This window comes from Cherax quadricarinatus, chromosome 5, assembly GCF_038502225.1.
Source record: "Cherax quadricarinatus isolate ZL_2023a chromosome 5, ASM3850222v1, whole genome shotgun sequence".
Classification (NCBI taxonomy): domain Eukaryota; kingdom Metazoa; phylum Arthropoda; class Malacostraca; order Decapoda; family Parastacidae; genus Cherax; species Cherax quadricarinatus.
Genome location: NC_091296.1, coordinates 13747926 through 13768915, shown reverse-complemented (window position 1 = coordinate 13768915; position 20990 = coordinate 13747926). Strand labels below are relative to the sequence as shown.

General features: G+C 41.0%; 1 protein-coding gene across 4 annotated transcripts in view; it reads left to right on the top strand.

Moving 5' to 3' along the window:
* LOC128684868 (ubiquitin carboxyl-terminal hydrolase Usp2) overlaps window positions 1-20990 on the top strand; it is a 50807-nt gene that overhangs the window by 12503 nt on the left and 17314 nt on the right. For 3 of the 4 annotated variants that reach the window (XM_070100271.1, XM_070100273.1, XM_070100286.1), the window contains 6 exons: window positions 413-684; window positions 969-1052; window positions 1851-2057; window positions 7747-7848; window positions 19509-19621; window positions 19975-20068. In XM_070100271.1, coding sequence (XP_069956372.1) covers window positions 413-684; window positions 969-1052; window positions 1851-2057; window positions 7747-7848; window positions 19509-19621; window positions 19975-20068 — 872 coding nt within the window. The remainder of the gene's footprint in view (window positions 1-412; window positions 685-968; window positions 1053-1850; window positions 2058-7746; window positions 7849-19508; window positions 19622-19974; window positions 20069-20990) is intronic. The other variant, XM_070100283.1, reaches the window with a different exon arrangement.

The window sequence follows — 20990 nt, the reverse complement described above, 5'->3', positions numbered from 1 at the left end:
CCTCGACATGCAGTGCCCACAAATTACAAATGGCGTCTCTCTGCAGCATCACTCCCCCGGCTGTTCCACATCCTCCTCACTCGAAATTTCTCGAAGGGTCCAAATATCATCACATTTTAATACGTAATTATTATATTTTTTTCAAATTTAAATATGCTGAATTTAGGAAAATTTAAAATTTTCCACAATTAACAATAATAAAAAATAATTAAAGCCATAATAAACGGTATATGCACCTTATACAGAGAAGTATACATTTACCTAAGGGATAATTGACGTCTTATGTTTGTGTTAGGTATAATGCAGGCTTAATAACCCTCGTGTAATCGAAGGGGCTTAAGTGCGGAAATTCATTAACAACAACGATCTTTGATTCTATCTCTTTGTGCTTTTTATATATATTTGTTTACAGGATGGACTCCAATGCAGTTGGCGGCAGCAATGGGGGAGAGAGGAGCCTTGGAAATATTTGCCAAAAATGACTACAACTGCTTGAGTTTAGCGGTAGACAGAGAAGAGTCGACGTTGTTACACTATGCTGCTGCCAACAAACAGAAGAACTTGGCCAAGTGGCTCGTTAAACAAGGCCTGACCCGTGAAAATGAAGATCAGAGAGGATACAAAGCTAAGCACTACGCTAGAATGGCTGGGGATAAGGAGCTTGCTCGCTGGCTTGATAAATGGGTGAGTTTACGAATATTACATAGGCCACATCACTCATATTTTTTTTAACACCGGTCGTCTGCCACCGAGGAAGAGTTACCCGAAAAAAGAACAATTGGAAGTTTTTTCTTATTTTTACACTTAGTAATTTCATGATTCATGTGTATATATTAAATTAAGAATTCGTTTTACCACTATGTATTTATATCCTTACATACGCTAAATCGTGATTAAAATGATTCTGACTTTTTTATTCTTCATCTTAATTTTTAATATTTTTTTTCTCACATTGTTTACTATTCCAGTACAGGAAGATTCCTCTTATAAAATATTGTATTTCAAGTAAGAACGAGATGGACAAGGAAGCATTGCAACGTCTTCGTATACCTGTAAGTCATCACTCAGTGCCTAAAATTTAAAATATTAAATTTTTCTTATATACACCGAGAGTTGTATATCTGAGCGTATATAAAGAGAGTTTGCTTAAATCTAGTCTATTTTAGGGATTAAAGTATTCTTGATTGGTAGTGAGCAGGTGACCTGCAACTTTATGACCCATTAAGTAGGTTGACCTCTTCAAGCTCAATTAACTCACTACCCATTTTACATTGAGGAAAGTATTTTTCTCGATGCGTATATGCTGACACAGTATAAACACATCTGTGGGTATATGCCTTAGTATAAAATTTTCAGGGTGTATTTTGACTGTTGCTGTACATGTGGCCTGCATCCTTAATGACCCTCGTGTCAGCGAGAGGCTTAAAACTTAACAAACCAGTCATCTAAACTATCTTGGAAGGTGCGGAGCTGTTTAACAGTAATTAAAGCTAGTGAATCTACACCAAAAATTGTATTTTGGTATACATTCACTAGCACCAACAGCTTACAGATACTAAGGATGTTTCTCTAATATACACTGAATCTAATTTATACTTTAGGGACAAATTTTATCAATTAGTGATGTAAAGGTAATTGCTCTATTAACCCATGTGTTGTCGATAGCCTTAAACCTACGGCTTAAATTAGGCTATATATACCTAACAGTTCGTCTTAAATTTGTTGTAAATCTCTACATTAAGCTTTGTTTATCATTTTGCTTATTTCTTTTTCTATACGTAATATTAACAAAGTCATTACTATTGCGAGAATGGTATACTAAATTTCAAATGATGTTTGTCTGTATACAGAGTGAGACAGACCTTTCATCCTTCAGCACTCATCAGACAAGTAGTACGTCACCACATGTTAGTAGAGATACCATGACTAACACTACAGATATAGTCAATTCGAGTACAGAGATGCTAATTAATACTCCTGACACACTTAAATCAAGTTCCTCCAGTGCAGGCACTAAAGTTGCAAAAGCAGAGACGAACCGTCTACATAGTCAAAAGGTAAGACTTGGGTAAATGTATGAGAGGACAAGTGCTAGGCGTTGAGGCAGAGGTAGTCTATGACACAAGCTATGTCTTCGAGGGTTAGGGAGGTGGTCTGTGATAAAAACTGTGTCTTTGAGGATCAGGGAGGTGGTCTGTGATAAAAACTATGTCTTTGAGGGTCAGGGAGGTGGTCTATGATAAAAACTGTGTCTTTGAGGGCCAGGGAGGTGGTCTATGATAAAAACTCTGTTTTTGAGGGCCAGGGAAGTGGTCTATGATAAAAACTCTGTCTTTGAGGGTCAGGGAGGTGGTCTATGATAAAAACTGTGTCTTTGAGGGCCAGGGAGGTGGTCTATGATAAAAACTCTGTCTTTGAGGGTCAGGGAGGTGGTCTATGATAAAAACTCTGTCTTTGAGGGTCAGGGAGGTGGTCTATGATAAAAACTCTGTCTTTGAGGGTCAGGGAGGTGGTCTATGATAAAAACTCTGTCTTTGAGGGTCAGGGAGGTGGTCTATGATAAAAACTCTGTCTTTGAGGGTCAGGGAGGTGGTCTATGATAAAAACTCTGTCTTTGAGGGTCAGGGAGGTGGTCTATGATAAAAACTGTCTTTGAGGGCCAGGGAGGTGGTCTATGATAAAAATTCTGTCTTTGAGGGCCAGAGAGGTGGTCTATGATAAAAACTGTGTCTTCGGAGTATTAGATGACGATTTCTACTTACCATTGCAGAAGATTTCTACTTACCATCAAGCAAAAGTCTGCTACCATTAGTAGCAGACTTCTGCTTAACCTGAAGTTTACCTGGAGAGAGTTCCGGGGGTCAACGCCCCCGCGGCCCGGTCTGTGACCAGGCCTCCTGGTGGATCAGAGCCTGATCAACCAGGCTGTTACTGCTGGATGCACGCAAACCAACGTACGAGCCACAGCCCGGATGGTCAGGAACCGACTTTAGGTGCTTGTCCAGTGCCAGCTTGAAGACTGCCAGGGGTCTGTTGGTAATCCCCCCTATGTATGCTGAGAGGCAGTTGAACAGTCTCGGGCCCCTGACACTTATTGTATGGTCTCTTAACGTGCTAGTGACACCCCTGCTTTTCATTGGGGGGATGTTGCGTCTGCCAAGTCTTTTGCTTTCGTAGTGAGTGATTTTCGTGTGCAAGTTCGGTACTAGTCCCTCTAGGATTTTCCAGGTGTATATAATCATGTATCTCTCCCGCCTGCGTTCCAGGGAATACAGGTTTAGGAACCTCAAGCGCTCCCAGTAATTGAGGTGTTTTATCTCCGTTATGCGCGCCGTGAAGGTTCTCTGTACATTTTCTAGGTCAGCAATTTCACCTGCCTTGAAAGGTGCAGTTAGTGTGCAGCAATATTCCAGCCTAGATAGAACAAGTGACCTGAAGGGTGTCATCATGGGCTTGGCCTCCCAATTTTTGAAGGTTCTCATTATCCATCCTGTCATTTTTCTAGCAGATGCGATTAATACAATGTTATGGTTCTTGAAGGTGAGATCCTCCGACATGATCACTCCCAGGTCTTTGACGTTGGTGTTTCGCTCTATTTTGTGGCCAGAATTTGTTTTGTACTCTGATGAAGATTTAATTTCCTCATGTTTACCATATCTGAGTAATTGAAATTTCTCATCGTTGAACTTCATATTGTTTTCTGCAGCCCACTGAAAGATTTGGTTGATGTCTGCCTGGAGCCTTGCAGTGTCTGCAATGGAAGACACTGTCATGCAGATTCGGGTGTCATCTGCAAAGGAAGACACTGTACTGTGGCTGACATCCTTGTCTATGTCGGATATGAGGATGAGGAACAAGATGGGAGCGAGTACTGTGCCTTGTGGAACAGAGCTTTTCACCGTAGCTGCCTCGGACTTTACTCTGTTGACGACTACTCTCTGTGTTCTGTTAGTGAGGAAATTATAGATCCATCGACCGACTTTTCCTGTTATTCCTTTAGCACGCATTTTGTGCGCTATTAAGCCATGGTCACACTTGTCGAAGGCTTTTGCAAAGTCTGTATATATTACATCTGCATTCTTTTTGTCTTCCAGTGCATCTAGGACCTTGTCGTAGTGATCCAATAGTTGAGACAGACAGGAGCGAGCTGTTCTAAACCCATGTTGCCCTGGGTTGTGTAACTGATGGGTTTCTAGATGGGTGGTGATCTTGCTTCTTAGGACCCTTTCAAAGATTTTTATGATATGGGATGTTAGTGCTATCGGTCTGTAGTTCTTTGCTGTTGCTTTACTGCCCCCTTTGTGAAGTGGGGCTATGTCTGTTGTTTTTGTAACTGTGGGACGAACCCCGTGTCCATGCTCCCTCTCCATAGGATGGAAAAGGCTCGTGATAGGAGCTTCTTGCAGTTCTTGATGAACACGGAGTTCCATGAGTCTGGCCCTGGGGCAGAGTGCATGGGCATGTCATTTATCGCCTGTTCGAAGTCATTTGGCGTCAGGATAACATCGGATAGGCTTTTGTTAACAAATTCTGTGGCTCTCTCATAAAAAATTCATTTTGATCTTCGACTCTCAGTCTGGTTAGCGGCTTGCTAAAAACTGAGTCATATTGGGACTTGAGTAGCTCACTCATTTCCTTGCTGTCATCTGTGTAGGACCCATCTTGTTTAAGTAGGGACCCAATGCTGGACGTTGTTCTCGACTTTGATTTGGCATAGGAGAAGAAATACTATGGGTTTCTTTCGATTTCATTTATGGCTTTTAGTTCTTCCTGCGATTCCTGACTCCTATAAGATTCCTTTAGCTTAAGTTCGATGCTTGTTATTTCTCTGACCAGTGTCTCCCTACGCATTTCAGATATATTGACCTCTTTTAGCCGCTCTGTTATTCTTTTCCGTCACCTGTAAAGGGAGCGCCTGTCTCTTTCTATTTTACATCTACTCCTCCTTTTTCTTAGAGGAATAAGCCTTGTGCATACATCGAGTGCCACCAAGTTAATCTGTTCTAGGCATAAGTTGGGGTCTGTGTTGCTTAGTATATCTTCCCAGCTTATATCGGTTAGGACTTGGTTTACTTGGTCCCACTTTATGTTTTTGTTATTGAAGTTGAATTTGGTGAATGCTCCCTCGTGACTAATCTCATTTTGTCGGTCTGGGGCTCCACGCATACATGTCTGAACCTCAATTATGTTGTGATCTGAGTATATTGTTTTTGATATCGTGACATTTCTTATTAGATCATCATTGTTAGTGAAGATGAGGTCTAGTGTATTCTCCAGTCTAGTAGGCTCCATTATTTGCTGGTTTAAATTGAATTTTGTGCAGAGATTTAAAAGCTCGTGTGAGTGTGAGTTTTCATCAGAGCTGCCTCCTGGTGTTATTACTGCAACAATATTATTTGCTATATTCCTCCATATTAGGTGCCTTAAGTTGAAATCCCCCAGGAGCAAGATGTTGGGTGCAGGAGCTGGAAGATTTTCCAGACAGTGGTCAATTTTTGACAGCTGTTCCTGGAATTGCTGGGATGTTGCATCCGGTGGCTTGTAGACTACCACAATGACTAGGTTTTGGTTCTCGACCTTTACTGCTAAAACTTCCACTACATCATTTGAGGCATTAAGCAGTTCTGTGCAAACAAGTGAGTCTGCAATGTACAGGCCAACTTCCCCCCCTTTTGCCTGTTCACTCTGTCACATCTGTATAGGTTGTAACCTGGGATCCATATTTCGTTGTCCAAGTGATCCTTTATGTGGGTCTCAGTGAAAGCCGCGAACATTGCCTTTGCCTCTGCAAGCAGTCCACAGATGAAAGGTATTTTGTTGTTTGTTGCTGGCTTTAGACCCTGTATATTTGCAAAGAAGAATGTCATCGGACTGGTGGTATTGTTGGTACTGGGGGGGGATTTTTTTTCCGGCATTAGTATCTGTATTCTGTATCTGTTGCTTTGGAGTGGAAGCCATCGACTGTGGTTCCACTCCAGGAATGACTGGATTTGGTGTACAATTTCTGCCATTTCCTGCCAGTTTTTTTTCCTTCCTGGCACTAAAAAACCTCTCCCTCTTGAGTGGCTGTGGCTACCCAGGTTTTCCCATGGCCTGGATGTTTTGTATCTTTTTGTCCCCTTTAGATGGTGTGCCGGGCAATTTAAGTTATAGCACAGTCTTTCCTGTACTGAAGAGGTACACATTTCAGGGTGAAAAAGCTTACAGGAAGGGAGTTTGCATTTTCCTGTTGTCATATGGGCACGGCATTTTCTAGGGTGGTCATAGTTGCACGTCCCGTCTGTTTTTCCAGATTTCCCATGTCTGCCGATACCTAGTGCATAGTATGTGCACAGGCTTGGTTTCCGTTTGCCTTGGGTTTCTGTGACTGTATTCCCTGTTGGTGCATGTTTCCCTGTCTTATTCCTATCCTCCCTAGCACCAACAATGGCGCTCCCACCAGTTGTTTTTGGTAATATATCCTGTGGTATTTCCTGTGGTATTTCTAGTTTGCAATATTGGTTTTATCTTATCTTTGACTACACTTGTTTCCCCACTACGGCTCCTGCCCTCTATGAGGTCATTTATATGTATTCCTTCCTGCGTATAATTCCCGACTACCTGGACAGCACCTCCAGCTTCACCATTACTGTCTCCCAGGACAGCACCTCCAGCTTCACCATTACTGTCTCCCAGGACAGCACCTCCAGCTTCACCATTACTGTCTTCCAGGACAGCACCTCCAGCTTCACCATTACTGTCTCCCAGGACAGCACCTCCAGCTTCACCATTACTGTCTCCCAGGACAGCACCTCCAGCTTCACCATTACTCTCTCCCAGGACAGCACCTCCAGCTTCACCATTACTGTCTCCCAGGACAGCACTATCGGCCCCACATTTACTGACTACCAGGACATCACCTCCAGCCTTACAGTTTCTGACTACATGGCCAGTATCAAGGGCAGTACCATTCAGCCCAGACTTTTTATGTTCCCATCTGTTGTAGAAAGCTTCCAGGTTTTCTATGAAAGCAGCTTTGATGTTATCCTCTTTTAATACCCTTGTGATTTTAGTCCACAGATTTATCTCATTTGGGCATACCCAAAAGCACTTCCCTGTTTTAATACTGATTGTAGCTAGTACTTGGATATCTGCACAAGGGGCATGACACCAATTTTCACAAAAATGACAATTTATCCATGTGGAAGCCCGTTTGTTTGATTGACTGCAGACTACACAGAGCTTCATAATGATTTGAATGGTTGATTTACTGTAATTCTACTAGCAACCTCTTGAATACTCTATTAATAACCTCCTTAAATGAAGCTCTAGCTATTTGTATTTCTATTTCTAACTGTACTTGTATATTGGACAGCTTACTGTGTACATTCCTGATTTATATTTATTGTTTGTGTTTGATAAGGGCGCCTACAACCCCATCAGTTTGCAGTCTGCTTTATTGTCCAAAGAATCCATTTGAAACCAGTCAAGGGTTCGGACCAGTCGAGGGTTCGAACCAGTCGAGAGTTCGGAACCAGTCTGATCTGATCAGTGGGTCATTTATTTAAAACATACCGGTCGGTGATTTGGGCTAACACATGAAGGATTTACTTGAAATTATCTACCCGAGTAATATGTGATTTGATTACAAAAGTATAACTTGCAAGCAGCCTTCTACTCAGTAGCTCTATTTCGTAAAACTCAACAAATTAATAAGAACTCGAGACTGTATATTAATCATATTAACCTTTTTCTTTTTTTATTCAGAAACGAGCACCATCTCGCCAGCCCCCTGGACAAAGTAATGCTCATCTGCAAGAACTACCCCGGGAGAATGGTCCTGCAGTTGAGGTTGCAAACCCCACCACTGTAAGAAATTCTGACTGTTTTAATTCAGTAGCATTAGACACAGTAATTTAAGGGATTTAACTCCTTTCCTGAATTCATTTGGGATCGAATAGTCGGAAGGCAGGAGGGTGTTCCAGGAGTCAATGCCTCCACTGCCCGGTCCATGACAAATATGAATAAAGACACTAGAGAAGAGCCATTCATCTCTCGACCACTGGGAAGAGAGTGACTGCTTGACTTAGGCACCAACATGGCGGATCGTATCAGCCAGAGAGTGAATACTGTCTGTATTGAATTAGCTCGAGGAACGTTAAGCAGTGCGACAATGCATGTACTGTTATCGGCCATAATTAGGGACGTCTACGGGATACCGAACGATGAATTGTACGGTGTCGCCCTTAATTCAAATTCAAATTCAAATTCAAAGTTTATTCTCTATAAGGATTACAATGCTGAATTTACAGAATTTGGTTATTGTGTGGTTTACATGTAGTTAAATAATGATTACAAAGTGTACCACTAGAACACCTAGCATGGCTAGGCATTTCGGGCAGACTTAGTTTAATTCTTAATTTTAAAATATTACAAATTATGAGGTAAGTTGGTATTATGGCTAAGTGACTAAATACTAGTTTGTGAGTTTAGCAATGTGAATGCTTTTGTTTTGGCACAGTACATAGTTTCAGTATTGGAGTATCACAGGATTCATTATTTTAAAATTGAGATTAATATTTCTGTTTATGGTCAAATGGGTGAGTGAGTGTAAGTGTGAACCACCAGGTGGTATTCGTGTAGTTAGTTGATGGGGTGTATCAGGGAGATAAGATGTTTTCTAATGGTAGTTTTGAAGGTGGTGAATGTGTCTGCAGTTCTAGAGTTCTCAGGTAGGGTGTTCCAGATTTTAGGGCCTTTGACATACATTGAATTTTTGTAAAGGTTTAGTCGGACACGGGGAATGTCGTAGAGATGTTTGTGTCTGGTGTTATGCCTGTGAGTTCTGTCACAACTATCAAGAAAGCGTTTTAGGTCAAGGTTGATATTGGAGTTTAAGGTCCTGTAGATGTAGATTGCACAGTAGTAAGTGTGGATGTACTGAACAGGGAGTAAGTTTAGATCTATGAAGAGTGGGGGGGGGGTGTTGCCAGGGATGGGATTTAGTGATTATTCTTACTTCAGCTTTTTGTTGGTTTATTATTGGCTTTAGGTGTGTTGCTGCAGTTGATCCCCAAGCACAAATAGCATAGGTGAGGTATGGATAAATAAGTGAGTGGTATAGTGTGAGAAGGGCATTTTGCGGCACGTAGTACCGTATCTTGGAGAGGATCCCAACCGTTTTGGATACTTTTTTGGTTATGTGTTGGATATGGGTGCTGAAATTCAGGTTGTTGTCAAGGTATAGGCCTAGGAATTTGCCCTCATTATGTCTGGTAATTAGAGTGTTGTCGATCTTAATGTTAATTTGTGCATCTCCTGCTCTGCTACCAAACATAATATAGTAGGTTTTGTCAGTGTTAAGCGTAAGTTTATTGGCTGTCATACAAGTCGATATTTTGATCAGCTCCTCGTTAACAATGGTGTTGAGGGTGGCAAGATTAGGGTGAGAGATGACGTAAGTCGTGTCGTCAGCAAAGAGGATGGGTTTCAGGTGTTGGGATAAGTTTGGAAGATCATTGATGTATATGAGGAAGAGCACGGGACCAAGGACACTTCCCTGCTGAACTCCAGTATCAAGTGGCCGTGTTGTTGATGCTGTGTCTTTAATGGTGACATAATGATACCTATTAGTAAGGTAAGATTTGAAATAAACAAGCGCATGGCCTCTTATGCCGTAATGGTCAAGTTTGTGGAGTAGGATGTCGTGGTCTACTGTGTCAAAAGCTTTTCTTAGGTCAATAAAAATTCCTAGTGGATATTCCTTATTTTCCAATGCTGTGTAAAGCAGATCTAGCATTTTTATGATTGCATCATTAGTGCTTTTATTTTTCCTGAATCCAAATTGGCAGGGGTTGAGTATGTTTTGTGCCGTTATAAATGAATATAGTCTCCTGTGCACGAGTTCCTCAAAGATTTTGGATAGCAATGGTAAGTTTGATATTGGCCTATAGTTGTTTAAGTCTGTAGGGCCACCACCTTTATGTATTGGTGTAACCCTTGCCATCTTGAGTAGTTTCGGGAAGGTGCTAGTTTCTAGTGACTTGTTAAAAAGTAATGAAATAGCATGCGAAAGGACATGGGCCGCTTGCTTGTACAGTAATGGTGGGACATGAGACAGATTCCCTGAGTTATTTTTAAGTGACTTTATAATCTCAGTGACTTCCGTGGGCTCAGTTGGTGCAAGATAGAAGGAATTTGGGAAATTCCCATCTAGGTAGTCCCCAGCATGGGCATTGGTATGTGGGATTTTATTGGCGAGATTAGATCCTATGGTTGAGAAGAAGTCGTTTATCTTGTTAGCTGTGTCAGTGGGATGTAGTGGTGTTTCATTAGGTTTAGTTAGGACAATATTCTTGTTTTTTTCAGTTTGTGGGTCCCTAGAATCTGAAAGAGTGTTTTCCAGGTCTTTTTTATATCTCCTCTAGTGTCTGTGAATCTACTGGAGTAGTATAGTTGTTTGGCTTTCTTTATTACTTTGGTGAGAACTGATGAATAGTGTTTAAGAATATCTTTGTGTATTAAGCCCTGTCTATATTGCTTTTCATATTGGTGTTTCTTGTCAATGGATTTCAGAATAGTGCTGGTTAGCCATGGGCAACCAAGCCGTTTGTTTGTGATCTGTTTCGTTTTTATAGGACAATGTTTGTTGTATAGTCTAAGTAATTTGTTAAGAAAAATGTCTGTCCAGTCATCAATACCATTGGCCTTGGAGAATTCTGTAGGCCAGTCAACAGTCTCTAGGTCTGCTGTGAACTTCCTTATTGAGGCCTTGTCATGGAGTCTAAATGAGACTTTGTTGTATTCAAGTGGTGGTTTACTAATGTTTGTCAGGAGGAAGGTAGGGTAGTGGTCTGTAGTGCTATCTGTGATTATCCCTGATTTAAGGGGGGCTAGTATATTGGTCCATATGTGGTCTATTATGGTTGCACTTGTCTCAGTGAGCCTGGTTGGTTTAGTTATTGGTGGTATGAGAAGTGTGCTGTTCATATTGTTGATGAAATCAGTTACAGGCTGATCATCTAGTAGGCCAAGGTTGATGTTGAAGTCTCCAGCTAAGAGAAGGTGGTGCTTATTCATTTGTCTGTTTGTTATTAGTGACTTTAATTTCTCACTGAAATTTGGGATGTTTGTGTGAGGTATCCGGTAAATGGCACCGATTGTTATAGGTGTCTTAAGGTTTTTTACAGTAAAATTAGCAAAAATGTATTCACCATATTCATCACTAAAGAAAGTGGTGCGAATACAAGATAATTGGTTAGAGTAATAGATTGCAATACCACCCCCAACTTGGTTTGGTCTGCAGTTTTGAATTGCTGTGTATCCTGGTAGAGGGTAGATATCTATTGTGTCCTGCTTAAGCCAGGTCTCAGTAAGAATAATGCAGGAGAAGGGTGTCTTTAGTGATTCAAGGAGTGCCAGGAGGTCATCATAGTGTTTGCTTAAGGACCTGATGTTGTAGTTAAGTACTGATAGACTTTTAGCATTGTTTAGGATAGTGCTGGCTTGTGATGCTGTGTAATAAAGGCAGTTACTTTCCAATAGGTTTTGATTGGGTGTCAGATTATGGAGGTTTAGATCAGGGTCAATGTGATCAATCATCTTCTAGGTTTAAATTATGGTTATTTATATCCTGAGTTGTGTGTTGAGTTCTAGTACTGATATCTGTAGTGGTGGGAAGTTTGGACAAGTATATAGCTAGAGTATTTTGGTCATATAGAGTATAGTCACTACTACACATAATGAAGTTGATGTTGTCTATGTGTTGTGCTGGAATGAACTAAAGTACGACTAGGTATAAACTAGTAATATAAAAATACAAATTAAAAATAGAACAAGACTCTCACTTTTAATTGCACTAAGGTCTAATATAATGACTATTGTGGAGTCTATGTTCTGAGCTAGAATGAGCTATAGTACAACTAGGTTCAATCTAATAATATAAAAATACAAATTAAAAATCGCACCAGTCTCTCACTAGTAATTGCACTATGGTCTAATATAATGAATTTGGTATTGACTATGTATTGAGCTAGAATGAGCTATAGTACAACTGAGTTTAATCTAATAATATAAAAAAGGCACAAGACTCTCAATTATAATTGCACTAAGTTCTTATATAAGTTGTTTACAAGAATTAGAGTATAACTAGATTTAAATTAACAGGATAAAATACTCAAGTTAAGGTAGCAAAAGAATAATAAAAAAAATGATAAAAATAAAAATGGCAATGACTTGGTTATAATATGCTAGTAAGATGGTAGACAGGATAATATAAAAGTTGTAGTTGAAAATACTAGTTTAAAAAAGTATAGAATAAAAATGGTCAATAAAAGAAGTTTACAAAAAGTTTGATCAATATAGTTTAAAGCAAAATTGGGCATGACAAGGGTTTTTGTGAAGTTTACAAGAGCCGGCTTTTACACCAGGATTGTGGATGAATTTCAGGAAAGGAGGATGAGTGTGAACTCAACAGTAGAGGTGTGTCTACATGATGTTTCAAAATATTACACGTGGGTAAAGGTACGTAATGTACCCTTTGAGGCAACGTCGTATGGCATTCAGGAAGCCTTCAGCAATTATGGAACTGTTCATACGGCTAGTATGGGGGTGTGGAGGGACGGGCCATTTGAAGGGCTGCCCGAGGGGTCCTGCACCCTGAAGATGTCATTGAGGCGGCCAATACCCTCGTATGTTACGCTGACAGGCTATAGGACCCAGGTATTTGTCCACTATGCGGGGCAGAGGAAAACTTGCCGATTATGTGATTCTTACGAGCATATGGCGATGCAGTGTCCTCGAAGGCAAGCCCCTAGGATGGCATTATCATGGATGGTGGAACAGCAACCATGCAACGTGGATGTGGAGTTGGGGGTTGCGGATGGACAGAAGACGAATCTCTGGAGTGAGGAGGTGGATAAGGTGGAAGAGGTGATGGGGACGTGTGTTACCCTCCCGGAGGCGACAGGGGAGAGGCCCCCATCGCCTGAGGGAAGGGTGGACGTGGAAGAGTCTACCCAGGAGAGGATGTTGGAAGCAGTGCTGCAGGAGTTCTTGGACGAGCCGGAGGCCGGGGAGGATGGACCCGAGAAGTTAAGTGAGGTGCAGCTGATGGATGAGCAGCAGGGACAGGTGGAGGGTTCGAGGAATGACAGAGAGGACAGGGAAGTGGTGGTGGAAGTCCATCAGGAGGACTCGCAGGAGGTAGATATGTGTGTGAGTGAGAGCTCACGCAAACGGACTGCGGGTGCCTTGGACCTCGATGAGGTTTTAACACCTGGGCAGAGACCTGGGAAGAAGTCATGGGTAGCTGTGGGGGAGAAGGCAAGCAGGGGAGGGGGTGTACCAGGGAAGCTCAGTGGGAGAGGGCAAGGAGGGGTTGGTGGACAGGTTAGGAAAAATGATAAAAATGGTACAGGTACTATGAAAGGTGAATTGAGTAAGACACAGCGGCATAGGGGTAAGCCGCCTTTTCTGGGAAGTTCAAGTGTGTCACAATAAATGTAAATGGTCTTAAATCTGAGGTAAAAAGGGTTTGGTTAGAATGGTTTTTACGAAGGTTTGATGTAGATGTATGTTTTTTGCAGGAGCATAACCATAGGTTAGGGTGTGAATTGCGTTTGCGGGGTTATAACCTATTTGTCAGTAATGCTTTGTAATTAAAAGGAGGGGTGGCAGTGGCTGTAAAGGAGACCAGCCCATTGCGTGTCATGGGTTGGGAGGAGGGGGAGGGGAGGAGGGGGAGGGGGGAGGGTCGTAAGGGTAGATGGGCACTGGGGGGTGAGGAGAGTATGTTTCATTGGTGTTTATATGCCGGCATGCAACAATGTTAGAGTGAAAGTTGATTTTGTTTGTGATGTTTTGATGTATTATTTGCAGGGTTTACCTTCCATAACTGTACTTGGGGGTGATTGGAACTGTGTGATTAGGTATGGGGATGTCTCACCGAGGGGGCGGGATGTGTCTTGGGTGCTCTAAGGATGTGTTAAGGGATGTAGGAGTTGTAGATGTGGTGGGTAGGGGGGAGTATGGGGTGGAGCACACGTTCATTCGTGGGAATTATGAGGCGAGGTTAGATAGGATATATGTGATGCAGGGGATAGGTGTGGAGAGAGTGAGGGCTTTCGATGTCGGTTTTTCGGATCACAGGGCGGTGATAGCTGATCTGCGGGTGGATGGTATAGTACGCATATATGCTGGGTACTGGAAATTGAATGTGAGGCTTCTCCAGGATGGGGATGAAGGCTCTTCCTTTGAGGAATGGTGGAGACATTTCTGGGATGGTAGGGATGGTGAGATGGATTTGCTTGACTGGTGGGGGATGCGGGCTAAGACAGGAATCGCAGAGTTTTTCAGGATACGTGGAAGGAACAGGCACGGTGGAGATATGGTTTGCAATACTACCTGGAGGGACAGCTGAATGCTGTTTACAACGGGGGGGGGTAGGGAAGGTATGCGAGGGGATGTGGATGGTTTAAGGAGTAGGATTGAAGAGTTACTTAATGAAAGGTTTAACGCGATTAGAGTTAGGGCAGGGTTAGAGGAGGTGTTAAAGGGTGATCGACCATCAGGTTATGTACTGAGAAAATTTAGGGAAAGGCAGATGGTGACTACCATAGCACATCTAGTGGTCGCTGATGGGGGGGGGTTATGTGGTGGGTCAAGGCCTTACCGATACGGATGACATTAGCGTTTATGCTGATTATTGGTTTCGGGAGAAATGGAGGAGGAACAAGGAAGTTGCCAGTGAGGAGGTATTTGGGGTTATGCAGAATACTATTGTATTGGGACAACAGGAACAGGAAATGCTGGAGGGTAGTATTAGTGAGGAGGAGGTGGGGGAGGCGGTTTACGGGATGAGTCAGGGTAAGACGCCGGGCATTGATGGAATACCGAATGATTTTTATAGAGTTTATTGGGAATGCATTAGGTATGGTTTAGTGGAGGTCTTGAATTATATGTGGAGCAGTGGGAGGATGGGGAAGACACAGAAAACCGGGATCGTTGTGTTGGTGCCGAAGAAGAAGGAAGGGAAAGTACTGAGTGATTATAGAGCGATATCCTTAATGTGTGCAGATTATAAAATTTATGCTAAAATTCTGGGCAATAGACTGAAGAAGGTTCTAGGATCAGTGATACATGGGGGACAGTTTGGCATCCCGGAAAGAAGTATGAGGGACGGGCATAGTCACATAAGGGATTTTATTGAGAGCTGCACCGGAGGGGGAATACTCGGTTTAGATTGGGCTAATGCGTATGATTGTGTGAATAGGGATTTCCTAAAAGTTTGTTTGGAAAAGTTGGGTTTGGGGGGGGAGAGTGGTGAGATGGGTGCAAACCTTGTATGAGGGAGCGGTTATTAGGGTACAGGTTAATGGTAAGTTGGGGGACCCAGTACTGATGGAGAGAGGTTTGAGGTAGGGTTGTCCACTCTCTCAGTTATTGTTTGCCTGCGTACAGAATCCATTTTATGGGATAGTGGATGAGGTGGTGAATGGACAGGGGATAATGGGGGGTGGGCGAGGGGGTATTGTTGGGTATGTAGATGATACTACAGTTCTGGTAATGCATGAGGAAGATCTAAGGAAAGTTGATGGAGTCATTCAGATATTTCGGGACGCTACGGGTATGAGAGTTAATTTAATGAAGTCGAGACTATTTGAGGTGGGGGATTGGATAGGAAGGAGCTTGGGGGAGGGGTTGGGATGGTCAGTAGTGGACAGAATTAGGGTTTGTGGAGTATGGTACATGGCAGAAGTGCAGGATAGTAGATAGATAAATTCGGAATTAGTTACGAGCAGGGTTTTGGGTAGGCTTGGAGGCTTAAGGGCTAGGGACGTAACATTACAGCAGAGAGTTTTAGTGGTCAACTCTCTGGTTTACAGTAAGGTGTGGGGAGTGGCTGAGGTGTTCCCTTTAAGAGCACAGGATATTGCAGAAATCCAGAGGAAGGTTCTAAGGTATGTGTGGGGGTTTGGGAGGGCATGGTTGCGCAAGGACGTGGTGATGACGGATGTGAGACGTGGGGGTCTTGGCCTGATGGCATTGGGTCATAGAGTAATGGCTTTATATATTAAACAAAGATATATCCGGACTGGGGGGAACCGGGGAGTCAGGGTAGGTAGGGTAATGGAGGATGCACGAAGATGGTGGTGTGAAAAGGATTTGAGGTATTGTGAAGACATGTTGAGGGTTTTACTGAATGTAGAACAGGTGTCCAAATTAAAGGTCAAACGGATGGTGGGTGCTGTGGTGGGTACGGGTGTCTTACAAGGGTTTGCTGTATATCCAAGATGAGCATTTGGAGGAAGTTTGGCTTGCTTAGAATACCAGCGGGGGTACGGGAGTTAGTATATCGTTTTCTAATGGGAATTTTGGCCTCTAGGGATGTGTTGTGTAAAATGGGTCTTGTAAGAGAGGACTCATGCTTGCACTGTGGGGACACCGAAACGGCTTTTCATGCGGTATTTTTTTTGTCCCTCTTTGGAGGGGGTGAGGTTATGGATGGTGAGCGTTATCAGACTTTTGGGGGGGAAGAATGGCCATTCCTAAGGGCTTTAATGTTGGATGTAACTGGGGTGCCGGGTGATGTGGGTTGGGCTTTAATGTATGTCATGACGGATTATTTACATGTATCTTGGGGGATGAGGGAGGTTCGGGGAGAGTTGAGAATAAAAGCATTAGCAGCGAGATTTTATAGAACGATGAGTAGGAATAGGCAAGTCTATGGGGGGCGGTGGGTAATTAGCTTTTCTGAGGGTTACCGGAATCTCACCGTGGGGGGCCGCCTCCTCCTCATGAACCCAGGGGCGGGCAAAGGGTTGGTCTCCTACCGGGGGATGCATGAGGGTAGGTTGGTTTAGGCTCCTTTGTTGTGTGGATGGTGGGAGGGCTATGAATGGAGTGGGAAGGAGATGCATGATGAATTTGGAAACCTATGGTTATGTTCACTGCATACAGGATAATCTTTAAACCATGATAACTAAATCTTGGGATGTCGGGTTTAGCGCAGAATGATCTTAATTTTGCACCCAAGTTAAACTTGATCGTTGTTCAACTTATGTTAGTGAGGTGCTGTGACCCTGCATAGTTGCTTTGTGGTAGAAAATTTTCTGCTTTTCGGTATAAAAGTTAGTGGTTGGTTAACAACAGGAATCCGGTGTTAACTACAGTTTTGGGTTGCATTTAACCCAGGTACATTAAAAGTTAGTGGTTGGTTAACAACAGGAATCCGGTGTTAACTACAGTTTTGGGTTGCAGTTAACCCAGGTACATTTCATTGCTGTCAACAAAATTTGAATTGTCGCTTAGGTTAGCTGTGTTTATTTATGAATTCATGATCTTTGTAGTGTCAGGCTTCGTCAATTTTATGATCACATAAATGGCATCTTTCTCTAGTGTACTTAACCATGTATATGTGTGCGTTGTAATGACATATGAATATTATGATGAATTGTGAGGTATTGGTTAGGAGTGGCAATTTTATTGTGCAATGTCCATAATGGGGATTGAGTAAGATTCGTCAACCGGTTTTGTTATTTAGTGTTATTGCGGAAAAAATAAGGACGGAACATGTATGAACCTGTATGTCAATATTTTAATTATATGACTATTGTATGTGCATGATGAATTTTTATTCCCATGATAATGTTCAGTATTAAATCATTGTATTCTGTACTGGCAATGGTATTGATGTCCTACGTGGGACCCAGGGCCATGTACACTTGCTGACATATTAATGTATAATGTTTTTGATGGACGTACAGTATAAACCTGTGTAACCCTGTAATTAGGATAGGTGGTGAGAGATAAAAGGAAAAAGGAAGGGAGGGGGGGGGGTAGCATGCGCCTGCACGAAGTTGTAAGTGCGGTGAGTCTCTCGGCAATGAGATTATAATTATATGAAGGATTAGGAGCTAATTAATTAATTTTTATTTTATCTTTTAGACTGTTTAAAAAAAAAAAGTTTTGTAGAGGTTTTTTGTTCGTGATGCGGACGTTGTAGCACTTATATATGTCTTCATATTTTGTGATTTGAGTCACTCGTGTATGATATACAAGTATATTGTATACTGAGGGGTTATAAATACAAAATACAAAAATTCGGGGATGAATAGCTACAGAATGTTTTGGTGTATTAAATGCTAATATTACAATATAAATTGAGAGGCCAAAGCATTAGTGCACATAGAAAGTTTTGTATATACAGTCATATGAGTTAAGGGCACGTAAGTAGGGTAGGATAGTAGTAATTTTTGATGTATGGTATTTGTTAATTTTGTTAATTATAAGGAATTTTTGTTTTCTTTGTAAATGTTTCATGTTTTGTGATCACGTCAATTGTGTGATATACATGTCTACTGTATCCTGTGTTTTTAAATAAAATATAAAAAAAAAAATTTTAAGGGATTTAACCCCTTTCCTGAATTCATTTGGGATCGAATAGTCGGAAGGCAGGAGGGTGTTCCAGGAGTCAACGCCCCCACTGCCCGGTCCATGACAAATATGAATAAAGAAACTAGAGAAGAGCCAGTATTCACTAAGACAATGTTCTCTTAAAGAGAGTTGTATTGGGTTATGACTGGATTAGTTTAATATCTTAAAACTTTCTGTACTGTAAGAATCTTTGTATTAACCCCTGGAGTTCATTTATACATTAATTTCATCGCTTCTCAGGTTCCAGGCCACAAGTTTGTTGTATAGTATAATTAAGAGCCTAATAATTCTCAGATGTATTATTTAGGTCCTAGAGATGTATCTCCTTCAGTGTGCATGAACTGAAAGTTACGTTTGTCCATATTTTATGGATTAAAGAATTCTTGACTAATTGCGAACAGGTTACATGAAGCCTTAATGACCATTTGTATAGTCTCTTGGCTTTAAGCCCCATTAACCGAACACTCAAGTGTCCTTTGTGATATTATTTAGGAGCACCAGCATATTTGTCTCCTCAGTTAAAACAGTAAAATAAAACTATGCGTATTCTTAAAGAGGTTAGCTAAATAAAATTATTTTGTTTTCTATAAATTTTAGTAAAAGAAATTGGCACACAAAATTAGCGTATCTTGAGAATTTGGTAAATATCTATGGAGCTGTTATTTGCTCTCTCCGTCATATTAATAATAAATGGTTGTAATCATAACCATGATTTTTGAAGAGGTGGATCGGTAAGCCAGCGGAAGTCCTCGGTCAGATGACCAAAAGCTTCAGCTCTGGGTCATCATATAAGTAAGACCCGCGTCAGGAAACTGTTGTTGTTTCCTGGCAAACATTATACGTACCTACTGTCTATCATACACCTCACCAAGGAAGCAAATTGACAATCAAGGTTTCCTTCGACTGGCAAGGCACCTTTGGTATCTTGAGAAGCAAAACGAAATAAACTGTTCAAGTGTAAAGGTAATATATGTGTGTGTACATGTATTTGTATGTATGTATGCATACATATATACATATACGTACACCACAGTTATGTCCTCATTCAGTGTCATTTCGAGTAACGTTGACACCACATTCACATCTGTCAACAGGTGCTGACTCGTGTGGGACTTCCTAACTTAGGCAACACCTGCTATATGAACAGTGTGTTGCAGTGCCTGTACCACACCCACCCTCTCACACGTCACATCATGGCACCTTCCAAGTAACTACGAGTATATCAGCAGTGAAGTAATTGCTTAGTTTTAATGACATCAATACCGATGATCTGTTTAGATGCTGCACTGAATGTTCTAATTCTGAAGTGTTAGTTATAGAATCCCTTCCCTTCCCACCTCTTTTTTTTTTTTACACAGGGTTTGACAATGTTAAGGATCCCTAGTTTTATTGACAAGCTAAGAGCTGTTACCTACATCAGCTCTCTCTCTCCCTATATATATATATATATATATATATATATATATATATATATATATATATATATATATATATATATATATATATATATATATATATATATATATATATATATATATACACACACACATACTTTCACAGGATGGTTAATGGGCAGGTAGCTGGAGCCTACAAGACACTTATTGAAGCGATGTCGTCTGACAAGAAAACCAACAATCTTCTCATTACCATGAAGGTAAAATATAGTGCATTACTTAATGAATAATTTTGATTAGTGTGGACGTTAACATGCTATATTTATGGTTTGAATAATAAACATTGACCTTACTTAATATAAGGTAAATAACTCCTGGGAAATATGATCAACGTTTTTATTACTACTGGGGTTCGAACCCAAGTCCATAAGACAAACTGAAAAAGGCTCCACCGCTTGAGCCACTTGTTAAAATCTTTCGTTAGTAAAATTAACTTATTTCAATGTTTTAAAATCTACATAAGTATATATTTTAATTATATTGGTATAAGCATTAATTTTTAATATTTATTTTTAAATATTTACATATTTTATTCTAATCTTTGATTAAATACATGTCTTTATCTTATATAACTTTTATCGCTAAATTACAATATTTTTTAAAGGGGTGGTGAACCTATAAGCCAGCTGAAGGTCTCGTTCAGATGACCAGAAGCTCCAGCTGCGGTTCAGGAAACACTTGTTATGTTTCCTAACAAACTTACCTAACCTAACAAACTTACCTAACCTAACTTAACAAACTTACCTAACCTAACCTAAATCTATCACGAAACGTAAATCGTATACTTATCAGTTTTTTTTTTTTAATAAACCCACTACGAAAGTTATTCGAGAAGTTGCATAATTATAGTTCAGTAAAAGCAATCAATAAACCGCACGTGAGTTTGCTAAAATTAACGCAACGTAATTAAAACTAATCCTACATAATGCATAGTAAGTTAGCCTAAACTTAGTGAAACCTATTTAAAATAAATGAGGCCTATAATTTCGTTTTTGCTTTTGTTGGAGTTGTTGCCCACACCAAATAATCACTCGGGTTTTTTTTTTTTTTGGGTGGGGGATATTTTTTTTTAAGTTACCCTTCCATTGTCCAGGCGCTGTATTACATACTGATGTAATGCTT